General features: G+C 46.0%; 1 protein-coding gene across 2 annotated transcripts in view; it reads left to right on the top strand.

Moving 5' to 3' along the window:
* PDGFRL (platelet derived growth factor receptor like) overlaps nucleotides 1-15,013 on the top strand; it is a 57,624-nt gene that overhangs the window by 631 nt on the left and 41,980 nt on the right. The window contains exons 1-2 of one of the 2 annotated variants that reach the window (XM_033103949.1): nucleotides 4,353-4,521; nucleotides 13,716-14,013. In XM_033103949.1, the coding sequence (XP_032959840.1) occupies nucleotides 4,467-4,521; nucleotides 13,716-14,013 (353 nt within the window). In that variant the 5' untranslated portion in view covers nucleotides 4,353-4,466. Of the gene's footprint in view, nucleotides 1-4,352; nucleotides 4,522-13,715; nucleotides 14,014-15,013 lie in introns of those variants that run through there. The other variant, XM_033103950.1, reaches the window with a different exon arrangement.

Here is a 15,013-nt window from a genome sequence, read left to right on the forward strand (position 1 = left end):
GTGCAGGAGAAAGAAGCATAACCAGATTCACAGCTAAATTCTGCATGTTGTAAGTGCTATGACAGAAATATTCACACCAGAGAAGTACTTAGCTCAGCTGGGAGGAGGTGAGGTCTGAGCTAAGTTTTGTAGGATGAGTTAGGTTAGGGATTGGGGTGTGGCGAGAGGGCATGCAGGTGGTAAAATGGAGAAGGGGACTTTTGGGGACAGAGGGAGCAGCAGTAACAGTGGCCCACAGGGTGGTTGGGTGGGTGGGTGAAGGGAATGTACTGTTTGCATGGAGGGCAAAAGAGGGAGTGGCTATCAACAGAGGAAGCTGGAGAAGCCAGCAGGGGCCATGAACTCTGGAATCTGAGCCTTGCTGGAGAGCCTTTGAAGGGTTTAAGTTGTGTTAAATTTTTGTAGAGTTTTATTTGAAGACAGATCTACTTGCTGAGGAAAGAGTGGATTGAGGTACAAGATGGAGGGGCAGAGAGACCAATTAGGTGGCTGTAGCCACATCCCCGTGAGAGAAGATAACAGCTTGAGCCCAGGCAGTGAGGTGAGGGATGATGAGAGAGGGATGATGCATAGTCAGCAGGTAGACCAGGCAGGACCTGGAGACTATGTGGAGTGAGGGAGAGGCAGTGTAGACTGGACTCCAGGCTCCAACGCAGACGGAGGATGAAGCTATAAACTTCATGGGGTCTGAATGAAAACGGATCTCAGTAGCGACCAGCCCAGGCCATGTAGTCACTCCTGTCTGCTCCCAGAGTTTTCGCACAGAATGCTCCCCAGAAGGTGATATTTCACATTACAGTTGTGAGGACAGAGCCCCAAAAAGCAGTTTCCAGGCTCTCGGCCTCACATAGAAAGGTGCTGGCTCAGGTAGTAAATGGCCGTCGACTGTGATCAAATGGCCATCAGCTGTGGCTAGTTGGCCGTCAGCTGTAACCAGTGAGCCATTAGCCATGAATATAACTGCCGAGGCTAGGCTAGCAGAGGAAAAAGGGGGAGCTAGCAAGAAGATGGGGGCTGAGCCTGCAAGCGGCACAGTGAGGGTTGAGAATTGTGTTGCTCCTGGTTCCTGTGTCTCCAACCCAGCCGCCAGTGAGAGTATGGTGGTGTGACTCCCCTACCTATGGCTGTGGGTGTTCCTTTTTGGCCTCACCATGTCCTGTGTTCTTATGTGGGGAGTGGGACCAGAGACCCTACCTGACCCCCTGTACGACACTTGGCGTAGTCCGCAGGGTCCCCTGCACTACACATGGCGCAGCGAGCAGGGTACGGTGCCGGCCAAAGCTCTCCGAAGGGCGGTGGAGCAGTTTGTGTGTATGAACACTCAGTCTCAGGAAGACCAGGAGGAGCAGCTGCCGGAGAGCTGGACCCCGTGGAGGGGTGGGAAGAGGTGGACGGTTCCCCAACCAGCAAAGGCCGGAGAAAGCGAAGGTCCTTGCGGCCCTGTGGGCTGGGAAGTGCTTGCTGAGGCAGCCCGGATGCAGGACTTGTAGTCCCAGGAGGAAACACTTGCTGAGTCCTCCGTGGGAGCTGAGGGTGAGGTCAAGGTCATCCCTCACCCCCAGGACAGCCCTGGCGAATGACTATGGACTATGGGGAATTGCCTTCCATCCCTAATTTAATGGACAGCTTGACTATTTGTTTGGGAACATACCACTATGTAGTGGAACTGGCAGATGTTTGCTATTGTGTCTTGACCGGCCGCCATCGAGAATATGTAAGCACCTTGACTGTGAGCCGCTGTTGTTCCACCACGGTACCGAGAGGCCCAGAGAGAATGGCAGTGCCCTGAGAGCCCTGGCTGAGCCCAGGAAGTCTGGCTGTGCCCAGAGAGCGTGGTAGTGCTCTGAGAGGCCCTGGCTGTGTCCAGGAAGTCTGGCTGTGCCCAGAGAGAGTGGCAGTGCCCTGAGAGCCCTGGCTGTGTCCAGGAAGTCTGGCTGAGCCCAGAGAGAGTGGCAGTGCCCTGAGAGTCCTGGCTGTGTCCAGGAAGTCTGGCTGTGTCCAGAGAGAGTGGCAGTGCCCTGAGAGGCCCTCGTGTGCCCGGGGAGACTAGTGGTACCCTAAGAAGTCCAGGAAGTCTGGCTGTGCCCAGAAGTACTGGTGGTGCCCTGAGAATCCCTGGCTGTGCCCGGGGAGACTAGTGGTACCCTAAGAAGTCCAGGAAGTCTGGCTGTGCCCAGAAGTACTGGTGGTGCCCTGAGAAACCCTGGCTGTGACCAGAGAGCTTGGCTGTGTCCAGGAAATAGCATTCACCTCCAGGCTCCTCGCACAGGGCCCCTTGCGGAAGACACTTGTTGCGTAGATTGTGAGGCGAGACCCTTTAGGGGTGGAGTGTGGGGACAGATTCCCAAAAAGCAGTTTCCAGGCTCTTGGCCTCACATAGAAAGGTGCTGGCTCAGGTATTAAATGGCCATCGACTGTGATCAAATGGCCATCAGCTGTGGCTAGTTGGCCGTCAGCTGTAACCAGTGAGCCATTAGCCATGAATATAACTGCCTTGGCTAGGCTAGCAAAAAAAAGGGGGAGCTAGCAAGAAGATGGTGGCTGAGTCTGCAAGCGGCACAGTGAGGGTTGAGAATTGTGTTGCTCCTGGTTCCTGTATATCCAACCCAGCCGCCAGTGAGAGTATAGTGGTGTGACTCCCCTACCTATGGCTCCGTGGGTGTTCCTTTTTGGCCTCACCATGTCCTGCATTCTTATGTAGGGAGTGGGACCAGAGACCCTGCCTGACACCCCGTGTGACAACAGTAGTTTAAATTCTTATCTCCAGGCCAGTGTCTACTCTTTAAAAGTAGGAATGATGTCTTAACTTTCATATTTATAATAGCAAACACAGTAAACCTCTGTTGAAAATCATCTAGTTCTCTCCCTTTACTAAGGAGAAACCCCAAATCTAGGGAGCTTAAGTGAATTGTGGAAAAGATTGAGAGCTAGTGGCAGTGATGGGACCCGAACTTTGGTCTCTGGTACTCCCAGGCAGTTGTTCTCTCCACTGCAATGCAAGGAAAGGCAAAACTAAAGCCCGAGCTGGAGGTGGAAGGTAGAATCCTTGGTTCCTCTGGCAGGAAGTGAGTGGTAAGCACCAGTTTCTCATGAACTGCAGATCTTCTTCCCTTGGGTGTTGAGGGAGAAGTCCCCTTCCTATTATTTCAAATTACACTAGCTTTAGTACTAGTAATGTTTGAATGAAATGGGCTGTGAGGGAGGCCCTGTTTGCCACTTAGGAGAATTCATTGAAATGTGCACACCTGTAGGTTGCTTTGATCTTATGAGTTTGCAAGCTCAGAAACCGGTGATGGCCCTCTGCAGAGAGGCACATGGAGACCTAAATTCTTGCCCCACCACAGCCCCACCCTTCACAGCCCCAGACTATTGGTTCAGTCTTATTTCCGACTTTCCTCCCCCAGTGAATCTGCCCTTCCAATCTGGCCAGCCAGAGTTACTAGGCCAGTTCTTACTTTGTGCCTTAGCCCATTCTCTCCTGACCAGTGGCCTGCCAACCAACCTAGAGGATGCATTCCTCCATTTTCCCCTCTCCCTTCTCTGCTTTCCAAATTCAAGCCCCACCCTTCTATGATTTCCCATCTCTCCAACCTGCACTCACCTCTGCACTTCTCTAGTATTAATAGCATATACTGCACAATTTAGGAGTATTTTTATATCTTGGGTTACAATGATTTTTCAGTATAATCACCTCAGCATGCTTCATGAACCGTCTAGGAGAAGAATTTGCTAGAAATGGGGAGCATCTTGGGAGAGAATAGAGTCTACATTTAGAAGAAGCCAAGAGCATTGATTTTGACTCAGAAGTGTGTGTGTGTGTGTGTGGGTGTGGGTGTGGGTGTGTGTGTTGGGGGGCAGAACGGAGCAGGTACTGTTTACTTGGATCTGTTCTCAGGCACGGTTCACAGGAACACCCCAGGGTAATGGTTTTATGAGTGAGTGCAAGTGCTAGACCAGGGAATGAACAGAAATACTTAGGGGGGCAGGGAGTGCTGCTGACATTTGGACAACTATTGTTAATTGTGACCCCATCAGTACCCACAGAATTACGCTGGGCCTTCTTGAAGTTGGTAAACTTGGGGAACCGCCGAGTTGGAGAAATTGGAGGAATGACTGTTGTAGTTCACATTTCGCCCTTAGCCCTTCATCTCCGCTCAGGAAAAAGCGCTGTGCTTCACGGCTCCGCCAGGGGGCAGGAGAGATCACATTACACATACAGAGAATTAAAAAAAAAAAAAAAAAAAAAAAAATCCCCAAACTTTTCCCCAAAACTGTGTTCCTCCTCATGAAACCGAATCCTCCAGCTGTGGCGTTCCAGGCGCCCGCCCCGACCCGCCGCGGCTCCCGCCCGGAGGCGGCGCCCGCCGCCCGCCGCCTCTCCCCACGCCCCTGCCCTCGCCCTGTGCTGTCCGCGCGCCTTGGACACGCTGTCCCCAGCACCTCTGTCCCTAACCTTTGCCCTGAAGATGAAGGTTTGGCTGCTGCTTGGTCTTCTGCTCGTGCAGGAAGCGCTAGAGGATGGTGAGTGATTCAGACTAGGGCTATCGGGTTTGTGCCATAACTTTAGCCGGGATCCACCCAACCCACGCCTTCAGTCCCCCAGCCCTCCCTGTCCTCCAGCCAGTTCTTTCTCTATCTTCTGAACTTCCGAGGCTTGACCCTGGCGCCACTCCTTGCCACTTGCACCTGCCCCTTCCTAGTAGGGTCTCCTTGCCTCCCTCTTTCCACCTCCCCTGGGAGCTCCTGGGACGGTGGTAGCTACCTCAACCCTTAGGATCCCCACCAGGAGCGCACCACTGCTCCCAGAAAGCCCTCGGCTGGCAAGCCGAGCATCCCCCAGCCAGCGCCTGGTCCAGCCCCTAGTGTCAACGTGTCGTTCTGGGAGGTGGTGCAGAACGGTGAATCACTTCCACCTCCATCCAAGCCGCGCGTTTGCCTCGGGATCTCTGCTTCTGAGGGCGGGTGCTACCTGAGCAAGGCACTTGCTGATTCTTTTGCAAAATTCTAAGTGTCCTCCTCCTCCTGCCACCCACAATCCTGGCTTTGTTTCCTCTTACCACCTTGGGCTTGAATCTCGCAAGATCTGCCTGAGTCTTACTCCAGATATTTCTATGCATTAAACCTCAAAACGAACCCCACCCCCACAGCTGTTCGTGACCCTTCCTATCTGAGTGAATCGGAAAAGATGAAGAAAATACATGTTTGTACAGCACCTGGGAGCCCTCGTGCCTCTGCACTATTTCCAATGGGTGCCTCTGCTGGGCCCACCCTGTTTTGTAGACTCACAACCACATGGTCCGGCGTTTTTTATGTGTGTGAATGCGTTGTTTGTATCTATGTCTATATCCATATTACTGTTAGCATTTAATTGTTTTGCTGGCTCCACTATTTATTTGATCGGTGTTATTTGTACAGTATATTTGGCATCTGGGTGCATCCTGGCATCCTCAGCCCTCTTTTGGAATTCCTCAGCTACAACCACAATTTTTGCTTAATTTTGGTTGAAAAGCAGTTTTTGCTGTTATGCAACCTCATGCTGGAGCCAGCTTAACCTGGCTCACATTTTATCCACTACTCAGTCCTGACCAGTTCCTTTCTTTCCATGAAACTAGAAGCATTTGCCAAAATATAGCACATTTTATTTTGCAAAGTCACAGATGGTTGTGGGACTTGAAGCTGAACATGAGGATCCTTAAGCCTGGAGCCTTGCCGAATAAAGTGTAGGGAGCATTTCTATGGGGAGTGGGGGCGGGGGGCAGCAACAGGTGCTCTTTGCCCAGAGGAGAGTTGGCATAAGTTCATGTTGTAAAAAGTAATATTAAAATGCTCCTGGCAGGTCCTTGTATGTCACTTGCTAAAGTGATGGAAACGTGGTATTTGGTATCATTTTTTGAGTAGGGCACGAGATGGCCAGACAAAATAATTTCAAGTAGTCCACTCACTTGGTTAGATAATCCACCCAGGATTCCTACCTCAGAGGCTCAGGAAACAGCATCAGCTTCTGCCTCCTGAATTTTTCTGGCCAGTGTATGCCCAGACCATAAGAATGATTACAAACTGCCTGAATCAGTTAGCATCTGTTTTAGTCCAATGTCATTCACACAGTAAACATTTATGAGACAATCAGAGAAAGTTGAACACAGACTAAATATTTTATAAGAAATAATTGATAAATTTTAGGTGTGATAATAGCACCATGGCTTTGTTTTTAAAGTATATACTTTAAAATATATAGAATAGAATATTTATGAATAAAATATTGAATACGTAATTATAAAAGTAAATCTGCTTTGTTAAATTATATGACAGTTTTCCTAAATCTATTAAAATTTGTCTTTTTTTTTGCTGTTGAGTGATCGGGTGGCTGGCTGGGGCCCAGGAGCAGGCCAGTGAGAGTGGCTTATTATGGGAAGCTATGCCAGTTTCTGATTCGCAGGTTGAGATATGCTGCATTCTCAGCCAACTGAGCTTTAATACCTGGACACAAGGCCCATGACTCAAAACTGATCCCATGGCCTTTCCACTCTCTGATCATTTCTAGGAGAAGCTTTCTAACAGTAAAAGACTTCCCGCAAATGCGTGTTGGGTGTATAGTGCTCTAACCCAGTGATATTTGCCTGGCCTGATTCTAAAATGCTTTACATTTTTAAAAGGAATGTTATTTCTCCTGGTATCACGTGAGAGCTAGAAGGGCACATATTGGTCTTGTGGCACGAAAGTGAGTCATGAGAATAGTTAATAAACAGCCCAAGACCCCACTTTGAGTCAGCCATAGCTCATAGCACCTGATTTTTCAGCATATGCATGGAATATGTACCACTGTGTTTGTTGACAGGCTGCTGCAATTTTTCCATTAAAAAGTATAAAATCACAGGCACTTAACAACTTTTAATTAACCATGTATTTTATCCAATGTCAGGAGCAAATGAATGATGAAGCATAAGGAATGATTTTTTACTGCTGTTTTGTTCATCTTCTGCCAGACCCTTGATCAATGCCAATTTGATCTTCAGTCTATCATGAGTTTATTTTGGATCCTGTGAAAAGTTATCTTTCTGGGAGGATTAAAGAGAAACATTATGATGTGAGGACAATACAGCCAGCTCTCTGGAAGGAGAGCAATACTGATGATCCTCTCACCAAGACTCTGTATCACTTTTGTGTCTCAATTTATTCCTTGGAAAAGAGAGTAAAAACATTCTTATAATGAAAAAAGAATGATACAAGTTCTGACGGTTAACAAGTGCAAATAATGAATACTTCAAAGCACTTAGGATTTTGGCCTGTATGTTTGACATACAGAATAATCTGTGATCCTTGGGGCCAAAAAAGTTTAAGGGCAAGAAAGAGACTGCCGATCAGAGGCATGAGAGAGGCTCTGTAGATCGATGGCTTTCCCTGCACCAGGTCGTAAAGCCCTTACTTTGTGGCACTCACAGTCTAATGGAGAGGACAGATAATAAATAAACAAGTCATAATAAAATTTCAGGAAGTGATAAGCAGCACAGAGCATCAATAGTCAGGGCGTATGAGTTTCTTAGGGCTGCTGTCATACAGTACCACAAGCAGGATGGGTTAAGAAGTTTCATTCTTGCACAGTTCTGGAGGACAGAAGTTCAAGATCAAGCTGTCAGCAGGACTATGTTCCCTCTGCGACTTGGGGTAGGATCCTTCCTTGCTTTCCTAGCTTTCTGCTCGTGGCTGGCAGTCCTTGGCATTCCTTGGCTTGCAGCTAGATGACCCCAATATCTGCCTCTGTTGGCACTTAGCCATCTTCTCCCTCTGTGTCGCTGTCTTGACGTGGCATTTTCCTCTGTGTGTGTGTGTGTGTGTGTGTGTGTCTTTTTCTAAGGATAGCAGCATATTGTATTAGATTTTACCTTAATGATCACCTCTTACCTTGATAACATCTGCAAAGACCTCATTTCCAAATAAGATCATATTCACCAGTACCAGGGGTTAGGACTTCAGTGTATCTTTCTAGGAATGTAATTCACCTCATAACACATAAGAGGACGGAGAAGGCTGCAGAGGGGGTGAGAATATGGTTGATGGGAGAGTCAGAGGCCTGCCTGGAGGGAGGAAGCAAATGCTGCAGGTGTCTGAAAGAAGACAAGCCAAACGCATGGGAAGGACGACAGCTTCCAGGTGTCCTTGTGGCCAGCGTGGCTGGAGGTGGGACACAGGAAGTGGCAAAACTTTGTAGAGCATCGGAAGACATAGGGCTTCATTCGAAATTAGAAGAAAGCCATGGAGAGTCCTGAGCAGAGGCGTGCCCACGGTCTGATTTATGTTTTCAAAGGTCAGTGCTAGGGTGGAAACCGGGAGCCTACATGAGCTCAATTTTTAATCATCTAGGTGAAGAGTATCTTGGTACAGGGTGGTCGCAGTGGATGGCGGGAGAAGAGATTGGGTTCAGGATCTATTTTGAAGGCAAAGCCAAGAAAATTTGCTGCTGGATTGGACATGGCTTAGGAGAGAAAGAAAAGAATCGTGTGACTCTGAGGGTTTTTGTCCTGAGCAACTGGGTGAATAGAATTGCCATTTACTGATAAAGGGACACTGGGGAAGGAGCCAGTCTGAAGGGCATCCAGAGTTCAGTGTGGACATGTTCAATTTGAGATGCCGGCTAGCTTTCCAAGTGGCAATGCTGAGTAAGCGATAGAATATTCAGACTCCGAGTTTAGAGGCAAAGTCAGGACAAGAACAAGGCAGCTCTCAGCATATAAATGGTGCTAATACCCAGGGGTCCCTAGGAGACCACTTAGAGATTGAGTGCCATTAGCGATTGCATTGCCAGAATGAAGCCCTTGGGACTCACATCAAGCAGGAAAGGGAGATGAGGAAGGGCTGCCAAACAGCCTAAGGAGTTATCAGCGACGTAGGAGAAAAACCAAGGCAGTGCTGTGTCCTGGGAGCCCAGCAAGTCAAGTGTTTCCACAGGAGAGTGATCATTTCACAATATATGTCTACAAATATCAAATCATGTGGTACACCTGAAACTAATATAATGTTATACATCAATTATACTTCCATATTTTAAAAGAGAGTGTGATCAACCCTGTTCTAATGGATATCCTGAAAAATGTTTTAAAGTAAGGCCTTCATCCTGGAATACAAGTTTCTAATTCTTAGAAATTACTATTTTAAGAAACTGATACTTTTATGCATCTGTACATGTGCGAAGTAATTGGACCTTTTGACCAAATGACCCATCAGACCTAACTAGATAGTTGGTCGAGCTGGCTGACCATGGAATTGGTTAGCGGTTTATGATAATGACGCTAAATTAAAGGAGACAGATAACGGGTCCCACAGATACCCAGACAGTCCTAGGATTGAGTGACTCCCAAATCTCACGTGTAACTTTTTAAAGAACATTTCCAGAGGCCTCAAAAATATAAGAATTTGTGTTGTAGGTAAATAAACGTGAAAGTCCATTACCACTTCATTGTACGGGACTACTATATAGCATATTTTATGGAGAAATACGTGGTAAAATTCACAAACCATTAAATATCTTTATTGACTTCAGGTCCTGACTGCCACACTGCTAGCCGTGTGGCCTTGGGAAGTCACTTCGCCTCTCTCTGCCTCAGTTTGCTCATCTGCAAATTGAGAATTCTACGAGTATGATAATAATGACTATCTCCTGGATTGTGGTGGGGATTGAGTTAATATTTTAAAATGCTGAGAACAGGATCTCACCCACAGAAAGTGCATGCTAAGTGCTACCTCTTGTTTTGTGGTTGTCTCACAATAATGTCTCGTGGTGCGCTCCATGATAAACTTGTGGTGGAGGCAAAGCAACTATTATTCTTCCTAATTTACAGGTGGGGGAAAAAATGAGATCACAGAGGCCGAGTAGCTCATCCCAGGTCACTTAGAAGGTAGTGAAAAACCTGCCCCTTTGACTCCAGATCTAGAGTCTTCTCATGTCATTGCCTTTTGATATACATAGAGATTAACATACTGTAGCAGTTTCACATTATTTGCACAAAATCTCACGCACAGCACCATTGTCTAAGTGGTTTCTTTGTTTGCTATGCCCTGGGTTTTGTCAGTGAGTTCCAAGTCAAACAAAACTTGATGCCAGGGATGAGAGCATAACCTTCCTGGAGGGGCTGAAGATGCTTTTCCAAGGCATACATTAGAATCCCCAAGCGAGGAGACGCTGGGCAAACACCCATCTCCAGAATGAATGAATAAATGTTATAAAGCAGGACAAAGGGCTATAAGTCTTCAACATCAACTGAGGGTTGTCATCAACCCTCATTCAATAAAGTGACCTGACTATTAATCTCTAATTCTATAGAGCTGTGTGGGAGGAGAAAACAAATTCAGTAGGAGAATCACTGCCTGCTACTTAGATGAGGACTACACGTGAAGAGTCTTTAACATCAAAGATCTGTAGCTGTTTGGTTTTTCTCCCCATGGGCAGTTCAGGGGAAAGGTCGGCCCTGAGGGTAGCATCAAAACCACCACACTATAAATTTGCTGAGCAGCTCAGGAGCAGCTCAGGAGTTCCCCAACGAGTTATATAAACTGAGAGCCATGCCCCACTCTCATTTTTCCGTTCTTCATGAAACACCCATAGGAACACATACACTTTTCCAGTACAAAACTGAGAAGGTGGGAAAGTGATGATACTCGGGAATGAAAATGTAGAAAGATGAGAGCCTTTCTCTCCCTACTCCTTTTGAGAGCCCCACTCCAAAATACCCTCCTACCATTTCTGAAAGTATCACTTTTATTTATCTATAATATAGATTCTTATATTTTTTAGGCTTCTGGAAAATAGTTTACATAGTTAGGCTGAAGAGCCATGTTCTTTAAAAAGTTACCCACGGGGAGTCACTCAATCTTAGGACTGTCTGGATGTCTCTGGGGCCACATATCTGTCTCTTTTAACTTAGCGTCATTGTCATAAACCGCTGACCAATTCCGTGGTCAGGTAGCTGGACCGACTATCCAGTTAGATGGACTGGTGGGCCTGTTTTGTCAAAAGGTCCAATTACTTTGCAGGGATACTAGCACGTGTTTGGATGCATAATATACGTAACTAGGTAATCAAGCATTCCTGAGAAGGGTAACCACAAGGATCTGATAGCTTAGAAGTCAGACAAGTTGTACTGGCTGCCTAAATTCCAGAGTATTTACAGAGAGTACTTGTCCTTTTTGATATCTTGAATTCCTGTCATGTGATAAAGAAAACACACCATATCAGACATCCATCCAGAGGTTCATGAATCTCATAGGCATGGTGTGACTAAAACGCTTGCAGTCACAGATGGCTTGACATAATAGTAAGCTTTTATTTTCTACCTTAAGAAAAATACTGTGACTTTTATTCAGTTGCAAAACAGAGGCTTATGCTTGTGTTGCTGGATTAGGGTACTTCTGTTAGTCTGACCTGTTTCCATGGTTACAATTGCTTCTCTTTCTGGGAGGATGGGGCATGCCTGTGTGCCACTGCCCACCTCCTTCTGTCATTGGAACCCTGGGGATAAATAAACCAAATGTGCAGGGTAAGGGGAAGTCTTGGCAAAGGGCAGGTTCAACGGCAGGTACTGGGGACACTCGCCTTGGAGACTGGGGCTCAAGAACACAGCTCTGATGCCTGGAAAGATGGAGAAAGCTAAGCAGGGCCCATGACCCTGAGGAAACAAGATAGAGGAAGAGACTCAGGCCTAGGGAAGGAAAGAGGTCAGTTGGACCTGAGGTCATGGAAAAGAGACCAGGGCTCAGGGAGCAAGGCATTCAAGTCCAAAGGAGACAGCGTGCTGAGGAGTAGACATTGATACTGAGCTGGGAGTGGGATTGGGTCCAGAGCCTGGGCCAGGCTGAACCACGAGTCAGGCTAAATGGCTCCTGTTTGGAAAGGCCAAGGGCTACATGCAAAGGAATACAAGTTCATCATTACACAGTTGAGTTCAGATCAGTTGATTTCTTGGTACAAATCATAAGAGTAGGGCTCCATGAAATAAATGCTCAGAAACTGCACACACCCCTGTAACTGGCCCAGATCAAGACAGATGTTCCTGGCAACCCCCTGGTGTCTCCTCCTGGTCATCCCCACCCCTCCCAGGGGTAAAAAGACCACCTGACTTCTAACCTCAGAGATTCAAAGCTGAGGTTTATAAAAAGGCAAGTTTCGGATATTTGACATTTAGGAAATCTGCATTTCTGCCATCCTTTGAGGAATCAGATCTAGCAACCAAGGGCATGTGTTCTTTCAAGGCAGCGGCCTATTGAAGCAGGAGCAGCTGTCCCTTCGGGCACACCTGCCTGGTCCACCGGCATAAGAGCTTATACCTTGTGTCTTTTTCCATCTCTTGATCCTAATTCCAATGTCTTTGCACTTTGGACCACTCCAAGCCTTTGGTATACGAAGGTAGTATGAGATAAGTAAATACATATATCAAAAAGGAAAAAGCAAAATTTTCTCTTGATTTATCCCACGTCTGCATTTTATACAAATGCCCTGTCATTCCCCCAGTGGGCCAAGGTTTGTGTGGTTGTCTCTTCAAAATAGATACAGGATGTTTATCTACATATAGTAAAGTGAGCACTTGGAACGGGAATCAAGAGACCTGACTTCTCGCACATTCTGTCAGTGACCAGCTTTGTGCAATTTATGTAACTTTTCAGGGTCTCCTTTAGTTTTTTAATCTACAACATGAGGACTTTATCTAAAAGGCCTCTCAGGAGCCTATAAGTTTGGACATTTTGTAATTCTGGGGGCACATATCGAGGTCGTCTTTGAGCAAATGCAGACAGATGGGCAGACTATCACTGCACAGTCTCCTTCTCATCCATTGGAGACAAGCGCCTGGCTGCTGGGCTGGGTGGACAGTTGAGATTCCTGGAGCCCAGGAGCAAATCAAGGGCAGGGCAGTGGGAGCCGTCTTTTCCGTGTGCAGGCCATAAGGGGAGCATTGTTTGTGGAGAAGGGGAAAACCGTAATACAACAGACTTAAAGTAGGTCAGTTTTTATTCTCACCCTTCATCAGCAATTCTCAACCATGTCGGTAATAAAATACTCCTCCCTCTAAAATATTTTGTTGGCTGAGTTCTCAACCACTGCTACAGTTACTGTTGAGTTCGAATGGCTTCTATGTAAGCTTTAAATGAGCACGGGTTTAGTACTTGTTCCTTGTTAAACCTTGTATTCTATGTGGATGCTGTCGGCCTCTGACACACAAAGACTCCGCTGTCCCCGCATTTGGGAGAAAGTTTGTAATGGTTCGAAATCTTCTGAGTGTGCTTGCAGTGCCATTTGTGTCTCCACTCAGTGGAGACAACATTTTCTTGCACTTAAACAGTAGATTCAAACTGCACAATGATAGCACTGAGATTGCAAAGACAGGAAACGGACCACCTTGAGTGGCTTCAGTTCTGCCATTCTGTGTGACCCCTTAGAGATCACTAGTATGAATTACAAGGAAAAATATTTTGTTTCCTAAGTGCAAATTTTAGTTCAAACATGAAATGTATTGCTGAATATGAATAAAATCTTTGAAGCCGAAATGTATTCTCTTTCAGTTGTTAATTCTTTTAGAACTAAAGAATGAACCAAGAAAATGATTGTTATTGGGAATAATTTTGACATATGAAAAGAGGGGTATTAAAAAGTCATCTATTTGAGGTGTTAAGTAGTCCATCCAGGTGTGTTACTACAACAGCTTATTGTTCTCTCCTCACATTTCTACTAGTTACTGGCCAACACCCTCCCAAGAACAAGCGTCCAAAGGAGCCAGGAGAGAACAGAATCAAGCCCACCAACAAAAAGGTGAAGCCCAAAATTCCTAAAACAAAGGACAGGGACTCAGCTGATTCCCAGCCAAAGACACAATCTATAATGATGCAGATGATGGATAAAGGTCGCTTTCAGAAACCTGCTGCTACCCTGAGTCTGACAGCAGGGCAAACTCTAGAGCTTCGATGTAAAGGGAATAAAATTGGATGGAGCTACCCTACATATCTTGACACCTTTAAGGACTCCCGCCTCAGGTAAGCATTTATTTATTTGTTTTACTTGCTTTGGGTCAAGTGTTTGGTTTCATTACCTCATTAAATGCTGTATTGTTTTAGACATCTACTATTTCACTCCAACAGCTTATAAAAATGAAAGTTGGGTGAGCAAATGCAATAGATTTTATTACTTCTTTGACCAGTTAAAAAAAAGTTATTGCAAATCTTATCAATGTTGGCTAAAAGAGTGAAATTTTATAGGTAGCCATGTGACAAGTAATTGAAACTTGGATGCATAGAGATAGATATTTAAGAATTCATATTGTAAAAAAGAATGGACCCATGTTTTGTTATTTTTTAAGTAATAATAATGAAAATTGAAATGACCTAACAGGAGATACCTATGAGTAACTTGACCAGAGACCAACTTAAGCTGTTTTTGAACTTTTCAACTACTTCTGATTACTTTTACTTTTCTGCGTATGTGACTTTTATATTCGGTGGCATTGGTTGGTAAGAAGGCCAAAAACTTCTCATGTTTGAATGAATACCTCCAAGAGGCTGGTTTCTTGTTCAGGAAAAGTGGTTAAGGTGGTGATTATGAAAACTGAAAAGCAAGAAAACAGAGCGTGCTTCAGTGGATTCTGGGAGGAGGTTATGGGGTTAGGGGATGTGAGTCCTGTGTATCCTTGGCTACGTCTCTTAACCTCCCTGGGTCTCAGTTTCCTCATGCATAGAATGAAGGGGATCATACTACATGATTTATAAGATTCTTTCCAGTCCTCTCTTCATTTGATGTAGGGTAGAGAAAACCAGGATATTGTCTCTTTGGGGTAACTAAAATGGCAGAAAGAAAGAATGTGGGTCTCAGGCATCTCAAACTCTGCATGTTCAAAGCAGATTCATATTTCCATACAAATGTACCTCCGAGCTTTATCTCCTTCCAGGACACCACCATCCACTCCGCTGTTCAGTCAGAAAACTGAGGAGCATCCTCACCTGCTCCCTCTTCTCTCACTCCCCACCCACATCCAATCAA

The sequence above is a fragment of the Rhinolophus ferrumequinum genome, chromosome 4 (genome assembly GCF_004115265.2).
Source record: "Rhinolophus ferrumequinum isolate MPI-CBG mRhiFer1 chromosome 4, mRhiFer1_v1.p, whole genome shotgun sequence".
Lineage (NCBI taxonomy): Eukaryota > Metazoa > Chordata > Mammalia > Chiroptera > Rhinolophidae > Rhinolophus > Rhinolophus ferrumequinum.